We start from the raw sequence: 27,450 nt of genomic DNA, 5'->3' as shown, positions 1-27,450 counted from the left end.
GAAATTGCGACTTTGTGACAAGGGGGAAGGAAAAAGTAAGAAGTGTGACATGAAGTTTTTTTTTAATACGAATATGTTTATGAAAAGTAGCTTGTAAAACGAAATTTGTGACAAAAGGAAGGGAGGGGGGGGAGGTAGAGGGTTTAAAATGTTGAAAATAAGTGTGACATTATTTATGGACAGCCCTTTACCAAGGAATCGGGCGAAGATTTGCAAAATTACGTATATGCAGTATGAATTGGTGGACTGAAGACGTGCAGAAAGTCAGCACTATACATACTGTTTAAGGAAATTGATGACGACATTGATTTAAATAAATTTGAATTTGTTGTTACTGAGGATACCTATAGTCTACAAAACTGTTAGGCAAAAAGAGATGACTGTATAAATCATATGGACATCGACGTCAGTTAGTCAATTGAAGCGACAGTCAGACAAGAAGGTTTCTGTCAAACTTTCATAATTACAGTCAGCTGACAAATTAGCAAATGATGAAGCTGTTGAAAAATGAGACAAATAACGCTCCGAGCTTTAGGTGATGTTGACGTTGATATTACGAAGACGGATAAGATGGCAAAATTCTTCTGCAGCTATCAATTGAGAGGAAGTCCTCCTGGTTGTCCTCTTGGCAGCCAAATCCCCAACTGATCACAACATTCTGCCAGAAATCTAAAATCATACATCATGTATCTAAGGTACATATCAACAGTTCTTCTTCCCCTGAATCAATTGAGGCTGCTGGGGTCATATGTATATCTCATGGTATGGTGCTCCAGCGACAGAAAAGTCCCTCAATGAGTTCCGTTACAGATCATTTATCAAAGTAGCTGCTAACATCAAGACTGATCTCTAACTCTGCCGTACCACCAAGTTAACCTGTAGCTAGGAACATAATGGTGAAATACCGGATTGGGGGTTTGGGAAAGGAGGAATGACCAACTCGTGCTGAAACTCTCGGAATCGGATGTTGCTCCTGACGGAATCTTGAAGATGATTTTGACAGATTGCTTTTCTACAAGTGAGCAGGAGGTCACTTGTAGAAAATCATTGTTAGACTACCCTATCGCAAGCTTGGATTGCAAGGGCAGTTGCAACAACGGAATCAATATATTTATCCAGGACGAAGGAAACGACGATAACATCAATACATTACCAATTTCTAAGAACACCTTTTCCACTTATGGTAATATGAGCCTTCCGCCTCCGAATAGAACCAAGATGTCACCTTAAAGATGATATTTTCATTTTCTAATTACTGTCAGTTCATATTCCATATAAACACTTTCAAAATATGATTAGTAATAATGTAATAAAAACTATAATTACAAAAAGGTGCTGCCGGTCAGCTACATTTACCTTATTTCTATTATTAAAATTTTCATTATCCTGCTATAGCGTCACGTATTCATTTCAGTAAGAGTAACGAAATTGACTACATGCTAGAACTTCATAGTTTTTGATTGCTTGTCAGCTGGGTGTCGCTCATAGGCTTCGTATTTCTTTGGTATCAGGTTTGAATCTGCAGTTTAAGTGTTCAGCCGGTGGATTTTCAAGACACATAAAACTGTCAGGGTAAATGTCACATGATTGTTGCACAAAATCCCTTGAGCGCCTGCTTGGCACAGACGCTCTGCGACAAAAAGAAGGAGATTTTTTTTTTTCCCGAAAAGTATTGGTTTTCAAGAACGCGTACCTAAAATAACACTGGAAATGTGACATATATGTAGGAAAACAATTTCACAATAAATTTAGCTAACTTTTACTTTTATTCGGAACACATTTTTTCCTGGCGTTTCCGAGATATAATCGAAAACCACAAAATTTGGGTTCCCCTTCCCACCTTTAACTCTACCCCCCCCCCCAGGGTCGGGGACTTTCAGTATATTTACTAATTAATTACTTTTAACAAATTTCTTAATGAGGAAGTGCTGGCTTTCTCCACTTCCTCAATTCATTTTCGGTAAATAATGCAATGGGTATGGAGCTAATTCATACTACATATACGTAGTTGTGCAAATCTCGGTAAGGGGCTGTCCATAAATGATGTTTTTAACATTTTTGACCCCCTCCCCAATTGTCACAAAGTACTTTTCATAAACTTATATAAACATATTCTTATTAAAAAATGCTTGATGTCACACTTCTTAATCTTTCCCTCCCCTTGTCACAAAGTCACAATTTCACGAATCCCCTCCCCCCCCACACACACACCTTAAAGATCTTTTGTGTTGTAGTAACCCACAAATACTTCTTTATTTTCCATCAGGATTGTCGAATTCATTGAAGAAAGATGAAGTGCGCGATCCTTTCGACTCAATTTGAAATTTGTGAATGGCAAGTGTTCTATTTTTTGCCATGAAAGTGCGTGTTTGAAATTCTGTAACTTTTGATTGGTTGAATAAAATATAACAAAGTAGCATATCAAACAGAAGGAAATTTAAAGCTCTACAACTTTGTCATTGACAATTTTCATGAATACTGATCCTGGGAGGCACTAGGAGCAAATGTTTGACAAAAAGAGAGAATTTTTCCGAAAATCATCGATTTTTCATAACATATACCGGGAAAATTATTGGAAAGTTGACAAATATGTGTAGAAACAGTTTTATAGTAAGTTTATTTAGCTTGAATTTTTTTTTTAAACGCATTTTTTCCACCGTTTCCGACATTTCTCGAAAAACCCAAAATTTCCTTCCCCCCTCCCTCCCACCTTTAGCTCACCCCCCAGGGTTGGGGACTTTTAGTATGTTACTTACTAACTATCCCTAACAATATTCTGAAGTCAAAAATTATCGCATATTCCATGCACGCTACACCCCTGTTTTGAGCACTCATTGACTGGACTAAACACTGGCTGAAATTTACGTGACTGAATGACAATACAGTCGTCCCTCGCTACTTCGCGCTTCGACTTTCGCGGCTTCACTACATCGCGGTTTTTTCTAAGTTTTTTTTTTTTTTTTTTCAAATATAGTAATTGGCCTTTTTACTGCGCTCGTGTTAGCTTTTTTCTACAAAAGAATAACAAAGTATATGCCTTTTAAGTAATGTAAGCTTTTAAGTAAGGTCTGAGGGGCTAGTTGTACTAGTTGAGGGAGTGGAGGTATAAAATCGTCGAAGAAAGTAGGGAATCGCAATCTCATTTTAACCGTTAAGCACTAACTGGAAAGTATAAATCACTGTATTATTACTAGGGGATAAATACATCTGTAAATGGTATTTAACAATGTACTAGCTTTTTAAGTTGTATACGAAAATGTAGAGGAAGAACGGGGGTACCTACGGTCACTAACGGGCAATTGATTCATCATCGAATAAGTTGAGGGTTTTTCATAGATTAGTAGTAGTGTGCAGGAACTGCGTGTGTGTGTAGTTTATTCCTCAATAATTAACAATTTGATATCGATTACGTCTAACATATCTAATTTTCTCATATTTTGTGCAATACATTAAGTAATACAAATGTAATGGTGGCTAAGGGTGCTGTTTCATGTCTAGGGGGCTCTAACTATGATAAAAACCTATTTTAAATTGCCGTAAGTAAGTTTTATGGGCTCTAATTAGAAAAATATGTACAGAAGCCTACTTCGCGGAAATTCAGCTATCACGGTAAAGTCTGGAACAAATTAACCGCGATAAACGAGGGATGACTGTAGTGTACTTTTAAAAGACGTTAATAGTCAAAGTAAATCCACCCAGATTCATAGGGTGACTGTGCTCGACCATTTTCATTTATTTTGATTCTCCAATCCTTTATAGCCACGCACGAAAAATGATCAAAACAACTTTTATTCTTTCTTTGCTATTGACCTTTATAGATGTCATCAAATTCGTTCTTGTTATCAAAAATGGGATTGTTAGACTTTTACATTTTGGTAAAAACACATGTACTGCCGTGGGAAGGTAAAGCGCAGTATCTGCACATTCTGCATTTTTTGCATTTGTGTCACCTATTGTACTGTAGCTGTGTTGTACAAGCTTGCTTATTTGTTCCCCGTTGAAAATAAAGCTCGGGGGGGGGGAGAAAAAAATTAAATTACAGCGTTTCCCTATTGTTCAAGTGGAATCCGAAACACGTTTCTTCAAATTCTGCAAATCCTTATTTTTGCAGATACTGCGCGTTACCTTCCCACGGCAGTATGATGTGTCTCACAAGCTAAGTTATATTAATTTAACTAAATAAGTAAAATAAGGGCAACAGGTCAAACTTCCGAAGTTAAAATCAAATTTTTACTTATTACAATAATTGACAACTCTCCTAGGGGACGAAAGCATAAAATAAGATTTCACAAAAGTTAATCATTGTAATCACAATAAGAAAAAAAAAATCTGTAAAATTGTGATTTTTAATCCCTCACATTTCTCAGCCTCTGGAAATAGGAAAAAAAAAGTTGTTAAAAATAAAATTTTTAGACCCCTTTAAAATAAAAGGGGATGAGATTTATATACTGAAAAGACATTTTGATCTCAAAAAAAGGTGTCTATTAAGTCTTGCACTGATAAAGAAACTTCATGAAAACAAACAACTTCAGAGTTAAGCATAATTATTTTTTATTTTGATCGTTATCGCGAAAAATCCTTTACCAAAAATTAATACACTTCTACATGTGTACTTTTCGTAGTTCTTTGAAGATTTAGACGATTTTCAATTTCCGCACCCGACACTAGATCATCCAGAGTTTACCTTTTTCTGAGGGTTTGATCATAACAAGCTAAACGTGGATATTAACTATCCTATTGGTATTGGCAATATGTGTGAAAACCAAAGGTTCTGGGGTGGTTGAACCTCACCTCCCCCTCACAGAGGCCATGGAAGTATTTCTTTCTTAGACGCCATTTTCAGTTTTCTATGTTCGCCCCCCCCCCCTACTTGCCTTTAGCTGAAGCTGTTCCAATGGTGGGGGGGGGGGGGGTACTTGATGAGGTAAGGAGCAAACTATTTTTTAAAAAGGGATAAATCATAAATTATGTTTATTATTATTATTATTATTATTTATGGAATTTGTTCAAGACTTAATAAACACCACGTTGTTTGTATAAAAATTAATGATTTAACTGTAAAAATCTTTTTAATTTCAGTATAAAATTTATAATTTGAATGCATGTAATATGAATTGAAATACATGTAGTTGGACTTGAAATAATTAATAGTTCATAATTATTTTGTAGTTAAGACTAGACTAAAAGCATGTACCGAACATAACAATTTACACAATATGCTAACATATTTTTTATAATAATCAATATAATTTTTGTTTTTTACATAATTTATATTCTATCCTTGTAATAAATTACGAAAATATGTCAAGCTAGCTGTGCATGAACCATTTTACTATATAAGAATGTGCAAGGATTTTTTTCATACTTATTCTCTCTGTTTCAGCATGTGTGAGCTAACTAACAAAATTGCAAATTTCAAGCAACTCTATTTTTTTACTGGTGAGTAGTGCAAAATAATTCAAACAATGTACATAATACTTAAATAGCATAGTAAATTGGCATTTTTTAAAAAATTCCATTCCCTGTTCGTTTAAAGGGCTATAAAAAATATCAAATTTGTAACTTTTCTGATTTTCGAGAAGTTATATAACTCTGAAAGATCAAGGTTAAGAATCACACAACTAGTTAAATTTTCTCCTTTGTGTGATTCTAATGATTATTATTAGGTGTTTTTTTTTTTTTTTTTTTTTTTTTGACATCTCATTTTGTAATTTGGAGGGTTATCAATCGTTGAAATTAGTAAAAATTTGATATCTCACCATGAACTTTGGCCTGTTGCCATTATTTTAACTATTAAGTTACAATAGTATAGCTTAGCATGTGAGACCATTACCTTATGTACTTTGTAAATGTACTTTGTATGAGAGTAAAATGTAAAATTAGCACCAGTTAAGGTATTTCGAATAGATTAGAGCCAAAATGTAACTGTTGAATAATCCCATTTATTAATTGTGAGAACCATATTAGATTTTTTAACTTTAGATTATGTAGTCAATTTTCTTCTTATGCACATAGTTTACAGCAATAAACGCTAAGGAGCCACCTGTTATTCTAGAATTTAAAAAATAGGATAACTTAATAAAATGAAGCATGTGAAATAGCGTACTGCTTGTAGTTAACACGCTGTGTATGTGGTTAAAAATGGTTGATGCATGAATCATTTTGATACTTTCAAGAATCTAAACGGGAAGGGTTCATGCACAATTTTTTTTTTTTCGAAAAAAATTTATTTTTTCAATACACTCATTTCAGATGTATCTTGAATAATGTAGGGGAATGTGGGAAAAGTGAAATGGTTAGGATGACTGAGTTTTTTCAAAATGAACAAATCGGAAATTTGTTTTGAAAATTAGAGTACACAAAGAAAGAACATTGTATTTTATAATAAAACTTGTTTTAAAACAGCAATTTCATTTTTGGCAGTTAATTTGAATCTTCAAAAGAAAAAAAATGGAAAATATTCACTTATTTTTTCATGAGGCAAAGTGAAAAATGAAATATTTTTCTAATGAAATATTTTCGATTCGATTTTAAAACCTATTTTTGAATAAAAAAAATTAGTTAATAAAAGGTCGAATGAATAAATGAAAAGATAATGAAACAATAAACGAATAATTAAATGCATAAATCAATTAATATGTGAAGAAAAAAAATGAGCGAGTAAAAGAATGAATGAATAAGAAAATAAGTGAATAAATGAATAAATAAGTGAATTACTAAATGAAGGAATGTAAATGAATTAATAAATGAATAATACGTGATTTATATTAAATGACTAATGGCCCGTCCCAATCTTGTTCTGGTTAAAAAAAAAAACTAAATAAACTTAAATAAGTATTATGCATGAACTTTTTAGTTTAAAATTTAATAATAAGCAACTATTTTTATTGCGTTTTCACAATATTTGAAACAAATTTATTTACCTCATTTCCTGATCAAGAGAGATGAATATAGAATCCCCAGTGAACAATACAATATATCGTATAGTTGTCGTTTGAACTTCAGATTTGATGATGGTGATGGCATAAGAAATTTTTATTGGAAATTGTGTTCACTTAAATTGGGAAATTAATTATGCAGGGACCATGGAAATGTAAGGAAAATGAGCTAACTCATCTGCTGTAGGGGCTGTAAGAACAATAATCTCAATCATATTATTCCAGTAGTGATTTGAATTGGGGTTCGATTCCATTACGTAGATTATGCAAATTAAAGACGCAAAAAAAATGTATTTGGCTATCGCCTTTAATTTTAATAGCATGAAGAGAAGTGCTGAGGAGTTAATAGAGTTAAGGAATTCATGTGCATAATACAAAACGTTGTTATATCATGCACACAACTTACAATTAAATATTACAATATGAGTACCATTTTTTAAAATTGGTCTACATTACCAAATGCTTTAATTGTCGGTGCTATTTTTTCCCTGACAGGAATAGACAACATATGGTACTACATAGTTAAAATAATATTAGATAGATGGAGCTAAAAGCACAGTAAATATTTCACCATTTCAACTTTTCCCCGCTATTTCACTTTGCCCCATGTTCCCCTACTTTCGACAGATTATAAAATATATAATTCGTTTAAATATTTTCTTTCTTTTGTGTTTTAACGTGAATTATTTGCATTACATTTAAAGTTTTAGTTAAATTAGTTAAATATTAAAAAAATCATTTCATATGAAACGTTTAACTAGGATTGAAGTTATCGAGAACAACAATTTATAGAATTTTTTTTTTCGTGCTTTGTTCGTTGTTTTCAATGCTATTTTTACGCCTTTTGCCTAGTATAAAAATCACTGGGATTTTTAAAAAGATAATAATGATAAACTAAAAAAGATCCCTTTAAAAATAATTTAAATCAATCTCTTAAACGAAGAAGCGAAGTTCGTAAAAAAAGTCAATACAGCTTCGACTCTTATTTCGCCTTTTTGGATAACTCTTATAATTCACCATTTATGTGCCAAAGTATAACAATAACAAATATTAAAATGATTACCAATGTGCAGGGAAAAAATGAATGACAAAATCAATGTAATTAAAGTAGAGAATTTGAAAAATTATTGCATGCAGATATTTCGGGGCGAAAGGAACGCTTTTGATTTTATCATTTATGTTCATTAAAATATGTACCACAAAATACCGGAATAAATTTCTCGCAAAAAAATTATAAATCATATAAATTTCAATTATCAAACAGCAACATATTTATTTTAAAGCCTGTGGTGCCTAACTGTGCGCTGCTGCTGTATGGGAAGTCTTCATTCAACTCATGCGCTGCGAAATTTTGCGATACACCAAGAATTAGAAACTTTTCTCATCAAAGTTTTGCAATATTTTGCGGCACCCCTGCATTTAAAATTAGGGTTATGCAATGTAGATATATTTCATTTTTTCCCCCACTGTTTGTTTTTATTATTCATACTTTTAAACAGGGAAGGATGTCGTGTGAAAATCTTGAAATTCCCAAAAAGGCGCCTGGGGTCAAAAAAAAGTCTAAGAACCACTGGTTAAAGCTGTTTATTAAAAAAATCGTAGGCCTTAACTGTTTTGAAATGCCTTTCCCGTTCACAGATCTAAATTAATTTTATGTAAAAGGAGCGTTTAAAACTTATTTTAATTGTAAATAAATATTTTAGTACTTTTTTTTCTAACAATGCCTAATTTGGGTTCTCGTGTGGAAAGGGTTTACATTAATATACTTACGTTAATATACTTACGTGTTGCAGTTGCAGAAAATTATCTTTCAACGAAGAAGTAGCTCACTCAATCGCAGTCGTCTGTCTTGCTCGGTAGCTTAGAGGGAAAAAACGGTGAATTTTAGCTATGCAGGAAGAGTCCGCAAGTTACCAAACAAGTAGCACCTGTAATAAGCATCACGAAACTTGCATTTCCTTGTTCTGTTGACTGCTTAAACAAAACACAATGCTTCACGACAAAAGTTTTTTTCCGCTCAATGCCGCTTCAAAATTTACAAATTTCAATTTTCGTTTTCTCCAAAATAGATTTCCAGCTCTTTTTGTTTTCGTTCGATATCTTAAAATCGTATCTCTCTTCGTCGAGTTCGATCATTTTATTTCTTCAGGCGATAGAACTCGTTTGAATACTCTTAATAGGCCTCACAGAGTCACTATCAGTGTAACTCTCGAGACGCGCGCAAAGTTCGGCTTAGAATCAAGCGAAAACATTGAAAACTATGCTCACCTTATCAAAATGGAGAATAGCATTTAAACCACCTAGAGAGGCTGTTATTTTCCAAGTAAGATTTTAATTTTTTTCTAAGAATATTACTTAAATTTCATTTTTAATTAAATTGAATAACATATTTCGAATATATTCCGATACCGGTAAAATATGAATTTTTAAATTTTGATTATTAGTTTTAAAAAATAAATGATTAGTTTCTCATTTTGTTTAAATATCGTGGTGCGCTGCTTATCACCGTTTTTCATCTTAATCAAACTATACAAAATACATTAATCGTTATATTGTTTGATGCAAAATGTTTTAATTGTGGGTTTTCTCTGGACTGCGACAGAGAAGTTATTTCCAGGGCGTTTTTCGGAAAAAGAGAATTTGTCAACAATTTGCCCTATGGTAAATTCTGTACCTCAGAGCCAGAAGGACGTAGGTCCAAAAATTGCCCTTTTCTGTTTATAAGTGCATTGTATGTGGAAGCCTATTCCGCATCGAGCCATGCGAACAGATTTCTTTTTAAAAAAATCTTTCTCAATTTTTTACCAGGGTTAAAAGCGTGCGTCCCATCCTTTGCATGGGACAGAAGAAAGTTTTTTCCTCTCTACTGTAAAATTATCATAATGTGACTTACGTTCCTCTAGCTCTGAGGTACAGAATTATTAACAATATGATGCTGAAAATTCTATGACCTTTCAGTTGCTTAAAATACTTTCATATTTCCTTTCTTACTTAGTACATTAGTGTAAAACCTTCATTGTTATAAAAAGAAATATTATTTTCAATCGCTTAAGCTCTCAAATAATAATAAACACAATAATAAAACTGTAATAAACAAAAAAGAAGGAAAGTGGCAGAAAAGACCTTCACTGACTACATGAAAGCTGAAGATAACTACCCCCTTTATACAAATTCAAAAATATGAATTTTGCACCTAATAGTGAAATCACATATTGGGTCAAATTTTTAGCAAAAAGTTTAGAAGGAAGAAAACGATGGGAAACCTATAAGCACTGAAAATGTGCAGGAAAAGAAACCGATTCGTCAATTCTGTGCTAAGCTATGTCGCAAAATCGAAAACAGCTTATAAAAAGCCATATAGTACGTATATGTCCTTACAAAAAAAAATTTTAAAAGGAGAAAAATGGAAGTGCGTACTTGTAACTTAGAAAATGTATCCACATACATATAAATAGATTTAAAAACAAAATAAAATTTTAGTGAAAAATATTTTTTTTTATTCGTAAAAAATAGTTTTTCTAATTTTAAAGCAATGAATAAAAAATCAATGGAAAAAAATATCAGACTCAGTAGATTGAAAAAAAAAAAAAAAATACACAATCCTCGGTAGCTTAGTAAAAATGAAATTTGTAAGAGCTACATTTGCTTCCTACGCTCTGCAAAAATACAGATCGTCACTTAAAGTTCCATTTTTTTCTTTAAAACAAATGTAATGTATATTTAATTACTGTAGTTGTTTTTTGCCCATTGTTTCATATGCATACCGAAGTTCACATGTACTTATCAAATTTAAAATTTATCATTGATAAAAACATGCATGCACCAAGTTATGACAGTTAAAAGCTTATACTTTTGTGGAAATACGAACAATCAACAAAATTTTCCTCAAAATTATTACTTGAGCGCACTGCATAATGCTCCATTGTTCATTCGATGAAAAGAAGTACCAAAATGTTTGTGTAAATTATAACAGATAAATACCTTTGTGCTACAAAGTACACTATAAAAAAACAACGTCAACGTTGTAAAAAAGCAAGAAAATTTTGCAAAAAATAAAAAAAGAAACAGACGAGGGAGAGGAGAGAGAGCTACAAGAGATCCCTTTCTTCAGTACACAGAAATGAATTGATGGATGAAAAAAACATACGATTAAGTCTTTGAAATACATTGACAAGAGCTTATAAGACCGAAACACGGGTCTGCAAAATGTTTTGCAAAGTGTGTCCTTTTATACAATGTTTATATTTATTTCTATTGACATTCAAAAATATTTAAGTATTTTCCTTTTAGTGCTCGTTTGAAAAGGTTTTATTCATTTAAAAACGACGACTGTCATGTAATTATTTCCTATTTCAATTGAATTACTCCATTATTTCTTCATTCTTTCAACACCCTATCATTTCTTTGTCAATGCGTTATCACGCAACGTTATTATTGCGAGTAGTGAAATTGTTGACCGAAAACACTAATTCCAGTCTGAACTGAATGTCCTTTAATTTCGTGATTTCTTTGAATGTGATTGTTTTTATGGTCACATACATCGAGATTTAAAGAAGTTCAAAAACATTAATTTCTGTTGCGATTCGATTAATGTGCCGGGTCTATTTTTAGTATTAAAAATAAACTTTACCCTTTTATGTACTACGAGGTAGTTATAGTTAAATTATGATTTTGAAGCGATATAAGACCACCACTCATTAGATAAACCCAAAACCGGTCATGTAGTTAGTTAATGAAGAAATGGCAAAAATAATTTAGTTATTCGGTGGAATGTCAGTGCGGGTTTCGTTATCTCAAATCTTACAATAGAAGTCACAAGCGTGAAAAAAATCTCATGTGTACTTGGAATAACGGTGGTAACAACGGTGGTATACAGTGGTAACAATGAATAAACTTGTTAAACTACTATGCCCTGTTCTGGCCTAGGCAGATCAATGGCATTGAGAAGAGATAAAATGGAGGGAGTGAAGACTTTCATTCGTAAGGCAAAAATCCCTAGTCACGTGATAGATTTTAAAACAACGCATTGGAAGAAATCAGGTTTCTTTAGCTAGTTTCACGCGAAACATGTCAACCATTCGTCGTTGTTGAGTCAAATGACTTGGCGTCTTTGCCTCAGCTTTTGCTGTCAATGATTGAACTTTGATTTTTTTCCACTTTAAAGAATAATTATTATTCAACCTTCATACGGCTTTATGCAGCTAAATTAAGACTTTTTCATGTATCTTGCGTTACAATATGAGACAGAAATAAAGACTATTTTCAGGTTATATAAAGCAAATAGTTTTCCTTCCGACACCAAACCTTACTTTAGGTGAATCTGTTCCATTAAAAATATGTTTTCGTTCACCCGTTATCTTATTGTTCGTTCGATGACTCGAGGACTAGCACAGAAATTTTGAACCCTTCACAAACAAATTTTTCGAGGACTATTGTTTTTATCAACTAATTTTCTAAAATTTTGGTTCTTTTCAAACTCCGGTCTTGGAAAAATAATAACATTTGCAACAAGATTCCTCCCTCCCTTCCCCCCTGAATTGAATTTCTTAAAACAACAAAATTTGGAATTTACTTTGTTATGGAACTAAACGGAGCTTACAAACAAAACTGCTGAAGAAAAAGTGTACATGCAAGACTATTCATCTAAATATCTTTGATATTTGGCACAAAACTACTTCGAAATATGATGCGAAGCTCTTTGAAATAATTTTCCCTTGTAATTTTGATTTTATGTGTTTTTTTTTTTTTTTCCAAATAAATTCACTTACGGGTGAAGATTTTGCATTTAAAACTATTTTCCCCATTTTTAAGTTTTTAGGATGCTATGCCAGAGACTCAGGGGGGAAAGGGGAATTAAGCACCCTCACCTCGTTTTAAGCCGTAGTGACAGTTCTAAAATGGTAATATCGCTGTATACAATAACTTATAAGTGCAGGAAACAACTCCCCCTGGGGAAAATTCTGGTTGCTCCCTTGTTCAAATCATAATTGAATTTGCTTTTATATCCTAAAACTTGAAAATGATACTTCCTACTCCCTTGAAAAGCATATCACCCCCCCCCCCTCTTAAAAATTGATTTTACAACACCATCTCTGAAAACTGATTTTACAACATTCCCCCTTCCGGCGTTATTATGCATAAAAAAATTTGTACAGCCTTAACCAATATTTTGTGGAATGTTTTGCACTTTACCAATCTTACATTATGCTGCTGGGCAATTCCACGAAAAGTGGTCCTGACCCACCAAATTTTTTTTTTTCATTTAATATAGAAACAAACCTTTTTTTTTTTTTTTTTTGACAACATATCTGCATTTCTCAATTCTAGCATCAATTTTGAGTTTAAAATATTTTTATATCAGATCTTTGCCTTATTTGATAACATTTATACGAAGTAAAAAAACGCATTGTTAGAGAAATAAATGTAAGGGCCATTTTTTTATTTAATCATTCGTTTTTTTGTGAAAAATTATCAAATATCATGAACACAGATGCTTTTTTTTTTATAATTATGTCTCATTTTTTATTAATAAAGATTTTTGATAAGTTTTTAACCCCCCAAAATATGCAGGTCACTTTTCATTGGTCACACACGTAACGCAAAAGGAACAAAAGTTTTCCTCCAAGGTCAAATTGGGGGACTAGAAGAAAAATATCTCGTATCATAAATTAACTTGATACATAATACCTGTAGCCAGACTTTCATCTTCAAACATTCGATAGAAAATTTTTAACGAGGCTTTTTGAAATATGTCACAAACGTAAAGCTCCTGAATGGTTTTCATTATAAAAACATTTTCTCGTACCATTTTTACGGAAAAAAGTACTTTACATAATTCAACTAAAAATATTGTGTGTTAGCACTGAAACAAAGACTCAATGAGTTTTAAAAAATAATTAATAATAATAATATTAATAAAAATAAATTAATAAGCAAGAATTGCTTATTTCATACCCAAAGAGCAATTTAAACTAAGTATTCGCAATCTACATACGTTAAAATCAAAAGTACAATGTTCTATTTACTTTAAATTGTATTAATATGTTTTGATAATTTTTGGTTTTTGAGAAGAGAAGTGAATAAATTCTACAGATGATTTAAAACATTCCAAATAGTTTTAAACCACATAAGTAAGTGTTAGAAGTTCGTGATAGGTTATAAGCTTGACATTACCATTTAATTCGTATACAAATAAAAATTAATTTCATTTCATTCTTTGTTTTGTGAGTATATCCTTTCAGTTTAAGTATTTACTGGCGTCGTTGCCCGGCGTTGCACGGTCCACCTCGAAAACAAGAGTTGTGTCAATTGACGCATTTTCAATGTATAGAAAAGAGCAATTCTATGCCTCGAAATTTAAATTCAGACATCTTAGGCTTTTTTTTTTTCAAAAAATGATATTGTTAATAATAGGCTTAACTATCCCTTTTCACGGATTTTCAGGCAAAAAACCCTAAGGGGGTTCGAATCCTCCCATAGGGGGGGGGGGGCAAAAATACTCCTATGTGAATTCTTGAGCATCAAAGAACCTCTGTGCCAAATTAGGTAAAGATCCGATGTTAACTAAATTTGAATTAGGAAAACCCCCGTTGGGGGAGTCACAACCTGCCTATCCCCAGGCGAACAAAAATCTCCATGTGAGTTCTTGAGCACCAAAGAACTTCTGTGCGCAATTTGGCAAAGATCCGACGTAAACTGGATTTTTATTGGGAAATCCCATTCAACTTCTGCACGTAGTCACACGTAACGCTCTAATGTCACACACGTAATGCTAACAAAATATTTTTTATTGCTATTGTACGAGCTTTAGAAAAAAATATTTATGGAGTACTTACTTGGTTTACTTAGACATATGCACAAAAAATACTGATTCATTTACCTTTCAAAACTTCACAAGAAATTACAAAATAATGTGAGGTACAGCTTATTTTCAGATTTTCTGAGTCACACACGTAACGCTGCATTTAAAAGTCTATAAAAAAATTTAATTATCCTAGGAAAAAAACACTGCCACCTAAAAACTCTTACTTATGTTCTGTAACTCCAATATAAACTATTAAGAGATATTTAAAAAATATTATATTGGTTTTTATTGTTTTTTGTTAAGAAATGGTGTCAAAAAGCCACACACGTAACGCTGGAATGGCCCTGCACTTGATTTAATGTACGTTATCTACGCATCCTTATATATTATTTCTGTAGCCTGTTTTTGGTTTCTACGCCAGATTTTCCTCAATTCTTGATCGATTTCTTTGATTTACGCCTTATTTTAAAGCTTATGGTGCTGGCTACTGACGAAAAATAGACCCACGGTCTAAAAACTGTTTTTTTTCAGCCGAAAAACCTGTTTTAAAGAACCAGAATGAGGTTTTCGGTTAAACTTATAGCTTTAATTTGCGCTATGACCGACAGAGCTGAATAGCTTGATCGGCAGAGCGTTATCTTCGTAACCAGGAGAATGCGTGTTCGGGCCCACGTCCGGACAATCTACAACAAAAGATTAGAGAAATATCGCGCATTACATGAACACTTAATTAAGTGAATAACAACTATGAAGGAATAGAATAAATGAGAAGGAAACGCTCCTTGCTGATATGAAAACTTGAAGTGACTTTGTGCTAAATTACTTCGGAATTGTACGTTTTTTTTTTTTTTTCTTTTTAAGCTTTGGCTCTGGTAAGAAAATTAAAGCATAATGTAAGCGAAAATATAAGTAACAGGTTTAAGATTTCAGACTACAATAGACTTGTTTTTTGTTCAGAAAAAAATAATAAATCGTATATTGAAATATATATTCTTCTAATGAGTTTTTGACTCTTTGTACAAATAAAAAAATTACTACCTCAATTTGAAGGGTAAAATATATATTTTTTCTTCTTTTTGCAAAAAAAACAAATAGCTTATCACATTTTTACTACATTCCAAAACCTACGCTTAAAAAAGAGCATAGTTCAATAAATTTTGTATTTTAACCGTGCTGTTAAATGATGAACACGTGCTGCCATCTAAGTCATAACGGTTCAAGCAGCCTGCGGTAACAAATTGTAAAAACTTTCAAGAATAAAAAAATGTTTCTTCAATATCTTATCTTATATATTATTCCCTTCTCATTTTAAAACTTATCAGGCCGGCTAATGAAGAAAAATAGACTTACGGTCGAAAAATCAAGTTTTCGAAAACGCCCCTTGCTGTTTCAAAACCTTGATGCTGCCTGTAGTTCTTATGCATTTTTTAAAAGCAAAGTTCTAATGCAGTTTTCCATTTTTTACGTCGCTTTCGGCAAAAAAAAAATAGCCTGTGTGTGTATTCATATTTTAATAAAGCTTAAAAGCACTGGATTTAGTTGTTCGGTTAAATTGATAAGCTTTTTTCGGTAGAGCATTCGGCTATAAACTATCTTAACTGCGGGCAAGTTGGGCTGTCCGATACAATATCAAATTTATATTAGTATTACGCATTACATGTACTAATAACATACAAACGTAATAAAATTAATGCAGTGGGAATGCTACTTGGTGTTTCGACTCCTTTATGCAGGCTACAGTTATCATTCGGATAAGTTGACTGTGAATCGAAGAGTGTTCTTCCTTTTTTTTAAGTTTTGACTACATCCAGACCACTCAGCATAATGTAAGCATAAAAAAGTATTAGATTTACTTAAAGGAAATCCTTTTTGTGCAGAAAAACATTATCATTGTATGCTGAAATGTAGATGTTTCTAATAGCAGTGTTCGACCTTTTGTACAAATGAAAAAATACTACGCCAAATTAAAACTACGAGTTTCACCCAGTAAACCTTTAATTTTTTATTCGCGCGAATACTATATAAAGCATTAAAATTATTATCAACTTCATTAGCAAGAAATCATTTTCTACTCCTCTGCTTTCTGCTGAAAAAAAAAAACATTTTGTCTACGTTCGAAAAATTACACTTAAAAAACGGACTCAGTTCAACTGGTTTTGGTTTTGAATTTTAAGTGTTCGATTAAAAGAGAAACATGTGCGGGCATTTAAGACGTAACTGTTAAAACAACCTTCTATGTGAAATAGTTCAATATTCAAAGATAAAAACACTTATTTTCATTCTAATTTATTTTTTCTCTAGAATGTTCGTTTCAATCGCTCATGAGATCTTCGTCATTCTTTAATCAAATTCCATGCTTTTCGAATAATTTTAAATCGTATCATGCTGGTTAATGACAAAACATAGAAGCATGATCTTATTATTATTATTTTTATTTTTTTGGCGAAAAGCTTTTTTGCTGTTTTTTACTACGCATTCCTTCAATGAATAGCTTTCGAAAAGGAAGGCGCAATTGCTAAGTTTGTTGGGGTGTCGGGCTGTTAATCAGAATGGCGCCAATTCGAATCCGTGCCAATAAATATCTCTTTATTGTTTCTTTTTTTCCCGTCAGATGCTCACATGGGCAGGACTGTATTTGCCACAACCTGTTTTTTTACATGCACAATTATTGCTTTTTCAAGAGTCACTACTCAGCCACACTTTTAATGATATTTATGTTTGCATTGAAAATATGTACGACCAAAAGGTGAGCGATGATCAAATTATCACAACGTTGTATTTAACGAGGTTTTGTTACTGATGTCTTTAAATTACATGCCTTCTCTTCTGCGCTCACTTTTTTTCGGTTCTTCTTCATAATGTTCTTCCTTTGAAATTCTTAAAGAGCGAAATACCTTATGAAACGATTCGAAGCACAGTGCGGAGTTCCGTACGGGTCGACTAGTTTCATTTATTTATTTGAAATATTCTACCAGTAAAATCCTCGCTCAGTATTTTTCTACACATTCCAAATTCAAGAATGTTGAACAAGCTTCAAACGTTTGATTCAAGAACTTCCTTAACGTTTAAAACAATTATAAGAAAAATTACATTTAGCTTACTTTGCTACATTATTAATCTTTAAAATGTAACTAGTTATCTTTTTCATCAAAATAAGTAGTGTTCTCTAAATAAAAGTCTTGCCAAATCCGACTTGATTACGGACCCTTGAATAATTATTTCTTAATTAGTATTCTCATTCTTGAATTCTTATCACCCAGGTCAAGATTCCATTTCTTACGTTAGCTTTAATTGTCAGCACTGCAAGATGAGAATATTTGATTAATGTAAAAGTAGAGCGTCATCCTTCTCGTTTACCTTGAAATCGGAAACGTAATAGACTTTTACAACCTCAGGTTCAACGTTTTTTCCCTCTAAATCCCCCATTGATGACAATTTTACAATCAATACTAAATCATGAGTTTAAAACTGGTTCATGGGTTTAATTATTGGCCACTTATTCATGCTAGAATATGATTTAATAATTTCAAAAGTATGTGTTTTGTTTGCCCTGTTTCTTTAATTACAGTCAAGGGTACATATTTGGGACAGTCGGTGTTTCGACATTTTGTTTTGAGAACTAGTACACCGGTTTTTATTCTACAAGTAAGAAATTAACGGTGTAACGGGATATAATAGTTATATTTTTTGATAATGTGAGTTAAATTTTAATGCTTCAGCTTTTGGGTAAGTTTAATTACTTTGAAAATTTCGACAAAATATTAGATTCTGAAGTATGGAAATAACTTTATTTACCTTCCTTAACTATGAGCAGTGTTCCAAGTTTGGGTACAAAGACAAAGAAAAAAGTGTCTACGAGAAATATTGAGTAAACACATTGCATAATTGGATTGAGAACAAAATCTAGTTAAAATATTTGTTAAATGACGACTATTCTTATGACCAATAAATGTTTCATACCATTGTAGAACAGAAAATTTTTCATTGGTAAAAAAAGCGAAATCTATCGATGAACAAAAGACGTTTTACCGAAGTATTACGAATGTTAGTTCTACAAATGAAAATGAGTCTCAAAGTATAGATGAGACCAATTTATTCGTTGTAAATTTCATGTATTATGAAGGAATAAAAATGAATGAGATAAACAGAGGAACATAGAGGTGTAAGATTAAGTCGTATGAGGAATTACTTGGGGTCTTTAAATACTTTTGTGCTTCCAAATGTAGAGGGGAACACGGAAAGATTTTATTCAAAAGAGTTAAGAAGGCTGAGGAGACAATCAATATTTTCAGAGTCAAGTATAGATTCTGAAATATGTAAAAGTTTAAAAGACGGTGTTATTTCTAGTTAATGTTCTTCTTCCTTAATGTAGTTGTAAAATAAACTTCTTTAACATGGTAAGTGGTGTTTCAAGCTGTTTTCTACTATGGCTAGAATGCATAAAAGGAAAATCAAGATGCTAAGTGTCTCAAGTTAGGGAGCCGGATCCCTCAATTGAGAAACTGAATATATTTTGTTTTATTTGTTAAGGGACATGTACCTTATCCTGAGCTAAAGTTCTATCGTTCTTCCAAAAAAATGGAATATTTTTTTTCAACTTGCAAACATATGAGTAATATGCCACTAAAGGTTCAAGTTCAAAACTGTCCCAAGTATGGGCACTTGACTCTTTTGTTGACTTATATATCTTTGATATTTTCATTTATTTCTTACATTATGGATGGAACATCATTTTTGTGATTGAAATAAGAGTCAAAAATGAAAATCTAACTATAGTTATTCCATTGTTCTCCGTGACTATATACTTTAAAGAAAGAAATGTATCTCAAACAGGGTTTTTCTTTTTGGTTATAGGCATTTAAAAACTTGTGTAGCGCTACTTTAGTTTTTTATTTACTTATTTGTTTAATTATTTCACATCTTCCATTAACTGTTTTTTTGTATCAATTTATACTTCCATTATATTCTTATATACAGAAAATGTAATGGGTTTAGTACTATATTGCAAGAAGTCCTTCTTTTTCCCTTCGTAGAAAGGGCGGAGTATGGTGTAGTCTACAATAATGACAATTCACGACATTAAAAATAGTCGTTCTGTTGGACTTTTACAGAAACTCGCTGACGCTTCATTTCACCATTCTGACTAATGCTCTGTTTATTTATTTATTTATTTATTATTTTTTTCTTAAACTATTGTATTCAAACGTTGTGTAATGTTTATATGGCTTAATATATTATGTATATGCAAGTCACTTACAGTACTGGTTCAGTTGTATTTATAGTTGAAACAATAAAGCAAAAACCGTTGGAAATGTTCATACTTTAATTCGCTAAATTTAATAGAATGCACAAGAGGCCGAGGTACAGTGGCGCAGGGAGGGGGAGGTTTTGGGGTCAAAATCTCACCCAGAACCCTTGGTTTTAACTTATATTGCCAATTCTAATACAGCAGTTCATATACATTTAAGAAAGGTTATGATCAAAACCCGACCCAAAAGGTAATTTCTGTTTGCGTTACTGCACATTTAGCCCATGTAAGGTTTAAACTTTTATAAAATGCAATGCGCTACCTCTGAATATAATTTTGGAGTTACACGCACCTTATCACACTACTTATTTTACGAAAAAAAACCTTCATCAATTGAGGGTTAATAAGAAATAATTAAGAAATATGGTAGTCTGAGACAAATAAAAACAATATTTTTTTAAAGTACTCTTTTACAGTTCAAAATCAAGTGTTTTTTTCTTTAAATTCATGCGAGAATGTTACTTCAGTGTATTCCAGCCAGATTTGTTTCTAGTTTATAATTTTCATTTTCTCTTATTTGCCATTTGTCTTAAAGGGTTAATGTAAGGTAGCCCCTTTTGCCATCCGATATACTTTTGCTGTAAAATTGCAGCAAATTACTGGGATACTTCATCTATTGATTGTAATTCTAGTTTTAATTTTATCTCAGTTCTTTCCGCATTCTTTACCGAATGAAACTTGAGTACTAAATAAATCGTATTTGTTTCGTCATCTCGATTTAACAGAGTCAAATGTTAGGGAGGACAATGCTTACAGTTTTCAACAATTCTGTTTGTATTTGTCTGCAAAATATATATTTCACGGAAAACTTCAAAAATAATTGTTTTGTATGAAACGCATGGCTGTAAAAGTAGGTATATCTTTTAAACATTTTTTCATGAAAAATTCAAATGCCTGTCGCTGCAAAATGAATAACAATAACTTTTCTTATTATATCGAAGCCATTTGGAAGACCATTTTGAAAATCTTAGGAAACCATTTTGAAACTTGGAAACCTGACTGTTTCAAGTTGCTGGCCTAAGTATTCACTAAAAAAACTTTGAAATAGAAAACATTTTTAAAAAAACTCATTTTGCGGAAAAATTGAAATTGGAGATACCTACTTTTGCAGCTACACGTTTCATATTTTCATGCACTTTCTTTGTGTTTCTGAAGCACATTTGCGTTTAAAATTTTTACTGTAAATGTCTGGTTTATTTTACTCGCGTAAATCCTCCCTAAGCATTAGTATGAACATTTAACCTTTTTCACACTAACCCTTTTCAAACTTTTGCATGTAACCTTTAAATATTTACATTTTTGGCATTTTAGTTCACCAGAACAATTCGAAACTTTCTATTTGTTATGATTTTTTTCTTTTTAATTAATTGAATTGTTTATTTCAGAAACCAGTCAAACGCCAAAATTTTTAATTTCGAGAAAAAATCCTTACCATTATAATTAGCTGCTCAACAGGGATTACAACGTTTTTTACTTAATGAAGTATATCTAAATGTGAGCCTTTTCTTTTTAAAATGTTGTAATTTTTATCGAAAATAATGTTAATAATGACGGTACAAAAGTGTTTTCGAAATTTTAGAACTTTGCTGTTTACTGTTTTCTGAAATAAACAGTAACTAAACGATTGTGTGTGTGTAATTCGACGACTATTCTGTGCACCATGCTGGTATACTGCCGTGTGCAGGTAAACGGCGGTATCTGCAGAAATGAGTTTTCGAGATATTTGAAGAAATGTGTGGTGGATGCAATACTAACAGTAGGAAAATGTTGGAATTAGACATTTTTTTCGCGCTTTTTTTTCAGCGGAAACCAAATAAGTGAGCTTACACAATAAAGATAACGTACAATAGATGACAAAAATGCAAAATGAAAAATTTGCAGTTACTGCCCTTTACCTGCACACGGCAGTATACTTAATACGAAGGCTTTTTTTTTCCTCCGTTTCTTTTTAAAAAGCAAGATTGTAGTAGTCAAATCGATGCAAAAGAAGAAAAAACGAGGAAAATGCAAGAAAACAATTTGATAATTTTGTTTTCCTTGTTTTTATTCTCGAAATTGATAATTTAGCTATCTTTGTTTAACATTTTAATCGTGTATTCTTTAATCTGTGACACAAATCATTTAGAAGCAAATGTCACCGTATGATAAAGATAGTCACGTGCACACTAACTAAGACGCTTGTTTATTTGTTTTATTTTTAAGAATGCTGAGTAGTATTATAACTTATTTGTGGAGACGAGATAAAAAATTTGAAGAATGTGCCGTTTCTTTACAGGAACAGGAGTACCGAAAATTAGCGGAAGAGGCATTGCAAAATGCTATTTCCATCATTGAATCTAATGGATGGAAGAAAGAAAGATGTGATGGCGATGACATAATCTATTCCAAGACGGTGCCAGTATATGGAAAAGTTTTTAAATTTGAAGTGAGTTGCATTTTGTATTAATTCTGTTAAGTAACACTCAAAAGCAAGGTTTCTTTTCAAGAAATACTAAGTTTTAGGTTAAAATTTTAATCGCGCACTTTGATTTAATTTTTTTTTAGGTTACTTCGTTTCTAAGCCCTGAAGAAAAAAATTGCCCTGATTAACGCGGGGGCCGACTTGGCATATGCCCTGGTACCCCTAAAGTTGAAGTTTGGGACCCGAAAATTTTGTTCGTTTTTTTTTTTTTTAGCTCTGTTTATACTTTTCATTAGTATTTAAAAGTTATTTGACGAATATGTTATGTTTTGTTGTCTAACAAAATAATCATAAAACTTATAATTTCCCTCAATTTTTAATTACCGCACTCCAATTGCAAAGGACATATAGACGAATCCAAGACAAACATATTTAGACCAATCACATCCTTTAAAGCAACCTGCCCTGAGTACGTTTACTGAGTTATTAAAATGTTTCCCTGTAAAACAAAAGCTTCACTTCTATCATGTGTTTTTATTGACAATTTGCAGTTTTTTTAATGACTTAACTCAGTATCTATCTTTCCTTCAAAGCAATAAATTGGACATAAAAAATTTCTCGGTATTTAACTAAGCTTACGTTTTATGAGATGCCTCCTTGTTTGCTTTAAAAAAATATATGAATAAATAAAATTTGATGAACAAACCTGAAGAAAGATAGCAGTTTCAAACCTTGACTCCGCTTCTAAAAAAAATTTAAGATTGTACTTCCCTCTCCAATAACTTCAGATTGCGAAAAGGGTTTTGTGGAGGGGACAATAAGCTTATTCATATTGGCCCCCTCTAAAGTTAAAACATTATATCCGCCACTATCGTTTAGTATCAAAACCAGCTCACTCTATTTTTAAAAATTTTACAAGAGAAACAAAACTATTTCACGCTCTGTCCATTTAATGTTTCCTTTTTTATTTTTTATTTATTTTATTTTTTTTTGTCTGAATAACATTCGGTGTGTGACTTAATTTTTGTTCTTTTTTTTTTAACTCAGCAGTATTTTCTAGTTATTTACGGAGTAAAATGATTGCTTTGAGCTAATCTTGAAGTAAATCGGCCTCTTTTTAAAGACAAAATTCCTTTCAAACTTCAATTAAATTCGTGTAGTATCTTAATTTTACGTCACGTACTAGCCTGTACAATAGGGTGGTTCAAAAATACATGTAAATAAAAAGGTTTCTCCTAGCTACCAAGACACCCTTCAGTATTTTTGGACTTGTGGATAGCAGTATACTGGAAGAATTTTAGCATCCTATTTTAACTGAAAGAGGGTGCTCAACCCCTTCCCCCAAACTTTAAACGTATGGGGAGGAAGGTTAAAAAATACATTGAACTGAAAAAACAATGATACATATTATCACATACACTAATAATACGCATTTACATTGCAATAAAATAATTATTTACAAAAAAAAAAAAAAAAAAAAAACAGCTGGGTAAATTAAATATTCCTTAAATTTTGGCATTTCCTATGCTACGGTTAATGTTAAATTGAGGGGTTATTGAGCACCCTCTTAAATTTTAAGTAAGAAGCTGAAACTTTTGCAGCATAATGCTATTAGTAAGTTTAAAACAAATAGGGGAGGGGGGGGGGGTCCCTGAACTCCAGCCGAAAAAAAGTTTTTTTGAACCACCCTACTGTCTAATAAAAAATGCGAGCTGATTAAGCGCTTTATTGTAATAAATAATGTTGTTGATGTTACCCTTACATTGTTTAGGTACTATTGAGCTGCTTTTGAAGTAAAACCGGTTTTTGGCACCAGTTTTTGACCCGATTGAGAGCGATTCGTTAAAAATTGTGTTGTGGCGTGATAGTATAGACAACGTATCAAAATATAAGAAAGGAAAAAAAATAATTCTGAAAATTCATGGATTGAACCGGTTCTGGTTTTGATCCTTAACTCCTAAATTCTAACATATGAAGAAATAACTACTGAGGATATTTCAGTCTGAAATTAGTGGTACGATACGGATACAAATGAAGTGAACAATCGAAGCGTATAGCTGCAAAAGTAGGTGTGTCCAATTCCAATTTTTGCGCAAATGTATTTTTCAGTTTTTTGAGGGCAATACATAGATAAGCCAGCAACCTGAGACAGTCAGAGGGTGCCGAAATAGTTCCCTAAATGGTCTAGACAAAACAGAAAAACTTATTGTTACTCATATATTTTTGTCGCTACGGATACACGCACATTAATTTTTCCTTTAAAAATATATTTTGGGAGATACCTACTTTTGCAGCTATACGCTTCAATTGAAACACAGGTTAATATTATCGTGAGGTGTTTAATGATCATGAATGTGCGGTGTGTAGAAAGAGGGGAGAAAGGGAGGCCCGCACGAAACTTCAGACCCACGGTCCGAACATGCCCTGATCGAACCCTGTGTATTTATACAATATCGACTGAATACTTCAATCTTAAATGAAATTTTATGCCTGAAATATGCAATGTAATTCCCGTCGTCCAAAAAACATCTAATTCTTGAAAAACTACAAATATAATTTACCCTCACTCATAAAAGTAAATTAAATATTTTTAACTTGGAATTATTGTAGGTACTTCCGTTCTTGTAGCGTTTTTGATTAAAAAACAATTTTAAATCTAATCTATCTTTTCTTTTTTGATAGGGGAGACAAATTTACTCTACGTTAAAGTAGCATTTTTCAGGAACGAATTATTTTTGATCATAAGTAGCCGTTTATTTATTAGTATATTACTTCTTATAATATTTTTAGGGTACCATTCATTTTCCCCCAGAAAAAATTCTAGATGAATTGTATTTCAAAGGAGAAGAAATGCACAAATGGAATCCTACTGTAAAGAAAGTTAAGGTATAATTATTGATTTTTTTCCCGTAGCACTTATGCTTTTCATTAAAATTCAAGAGTTAAAAAATTCCAAGACGACCTAAAAATACAAAAATCGCTCACTCCTTTCAAGAACGTTACATCTCAAAAATTAGCAATTTTGAATTATGCCTGTTTTTAAACTGCCATGATTGAGTTGCATCTCTCTGCAAGACGTGCATTTCTAGAACTCAATATTTTGCCATCAGAGAGCAAAAGCTACCTTTTCAGATAAACGCAGCTTTTTTAAACTTGCGCTTTTTACATTTCTTCTTTTGAAACCGAGAAAAAACATTAGATTTTCTTGAAAAACCTTATGCATTGAATAATGTTCAATTAGTGGCTTCATCCATTGTTTTGCTACATGATTTATTACTTTTAAACTTTAAAATCGCTCTCCTGAATAGTCACGTTTTTTGAGATATGACGTTCTTGAAAGGAGTGAGCGAAATAGTAATGGACATGTACTGCAAAAGCTTTTCTGTAATGCCTTTATGCCATGAGCTCATTTCTTTTGCAATGAAAAAAGGGTTCCTTGTGACCCTGAAACACGTGTCTACAACTCTTATAAATATTTGTACATTTTGATGTAAGTTGAATAAATATCTTTGTGCATGAAAAGTAAAATAAGAAACAACTTCAAATACTAGCACGAATTACAGATTACTGTAATTTTTGCTGTTTGACGTTTTTATTTTTATGTAGTTTGAGTTTTTTTTTTTTATGGGCCACATTACTGTAAGCATTTTGTTCTTCAAATGTTGCATTAGTTAATTTTTAACTTTGTTTCGCTGTACTAAGTCACCAGTCTCTTTACCTTGTTGATATCACAATTATAACTTCTTAGCGTTCATAGGTTTAAAGTAATCAAACCATGTTCTAATTTTTATACTGCTCACTACTTTTTCTATGATGAGGGTTAAGAATGATAGTGACACGCTACGGAAAATGTCTGGACTTGAACGGTAGCTATCTAGAGTACCGTTCCTGGATGTATACCTACCTGTACAAGTACCTGGATGATATATTTAACTATTCCAAATGAAACAGTTTTCATTTTCACTATGGTCATTTTGCTACAAATTAAACCTTAAAAAATTAGCCTTAGTACCAAATTTCATTTCTGCAAGTATGCAAGTAGTACAGATTCTAAAACAGAATTCTAAAGGAAATTGTACTGTTCGGCATTGAGTCTTTTTCCACGTTAAGAAGGTTTGCCGGCTGCCTTGTCTAGGGGTCAGAGAAGTCTGCTACAATGGAGAGGTCCTGGGTTTGAATCCCAGCTCGAGCATGGAAGTACTTTCCCTTTCCTGTCCAAGTCCTTTCTTTGTGTGAATGTGTTGTGCTGTGAATGGTTGCCCACCCTATAAACGGGTCCTTGTGACATGTTTGTACTGTGGAAGTCGGACTTCACACCAAATTATGGTGCAGTTGGAAAAAAGAAGCAGCGCACCTCAAATTGCCAGTCTGGCTAGCACATGACGACAACAACAACATTAAGAAGGTTTTCAATAGTAAATTCACAAATGCTCCAACCAATGCAGCTTGAAAATGGAATTAAATTTTGAAATTCAAGTTGCGAAGTGCAACGTCACGTCTTTCATACCAAATTTCATGGCTGCAATGAGACAGAATCGCAGACTAACACATAAGGCTCACATTGCCTTTCATAATATCTGTAGCTCAAAGCCAGACTGACGTAAGTCCAAAAATTACGATTTTCCTTTTATTAGTGATGTATTTTATTAGTATGTAGAAGACTATTCCGCATCGAGCCATGTAAACGTAATTCTTTAAAAAAAATCTTTTCAATTTTTTACCAGGGTTAAAAGAGCGCGCGTCCCATCCTTTGCATGCGTCAGAAAAATGTTTCTAATCTCTCCTGCACTATTACCATAACGTGACTTACGTTCTTCTGGCTCTGAGGTACAGATTTATAGATTAAAATTTCAATAATTTATGATGTATGATCAAAAACATTTACAATGTGTATTGATTAGTCGAGCTATCACCTTCATCCTCACTCTTTGTGGCTTTCTGGGCGGTTTTCCCCATTTGCCCCGCTGTTCTGAAGGCCTTGAAAGATGATAGACAAGAA

General features: G+C 32.4%; 1 protein-coding gene across 1 annotated transcript in view; it reads left to right on the top strand.

Moving 5' to 3' along the window:
• Positions 1 to 27,450, top strand: part of LOC129219315 (steroidogenic acute regulatory protein-like) — a gene marked incomplete at its 5' end in the record, with an annotated part of 117,276 nt that overhangs the window by 79,998 nt on the left and 9,828 nt on the right. Inside the window, 2 exon segments of the mRNA XM_054853663.1 lie at positions 22,326 to 22,475; positions 25,242 to 25,337. Of these exon segments, the coding sequence (XP_054709638.1) occupies positions 22,326 to 22,475; positions 25,242 to 25,337 (246 nt within the window).

The sequence above is a fragment of the Uloborus diversus genome, chromosome 3, assembly GCF_026930045.1.
Source record: "Uloborus diversus isolate 005 chromosome 3, Udiv.v.3.1, whole genome shotgun sequence".
Lineage (NCBI taxonomy): Eukaryota > Metazoa > Arthropoda > Arachnida > Araneae > Uloboridae > Uloborus > Uloborus diversus.
This window is presented reverse-complemented; position numbering and strand designations above follow the sequence as displayed.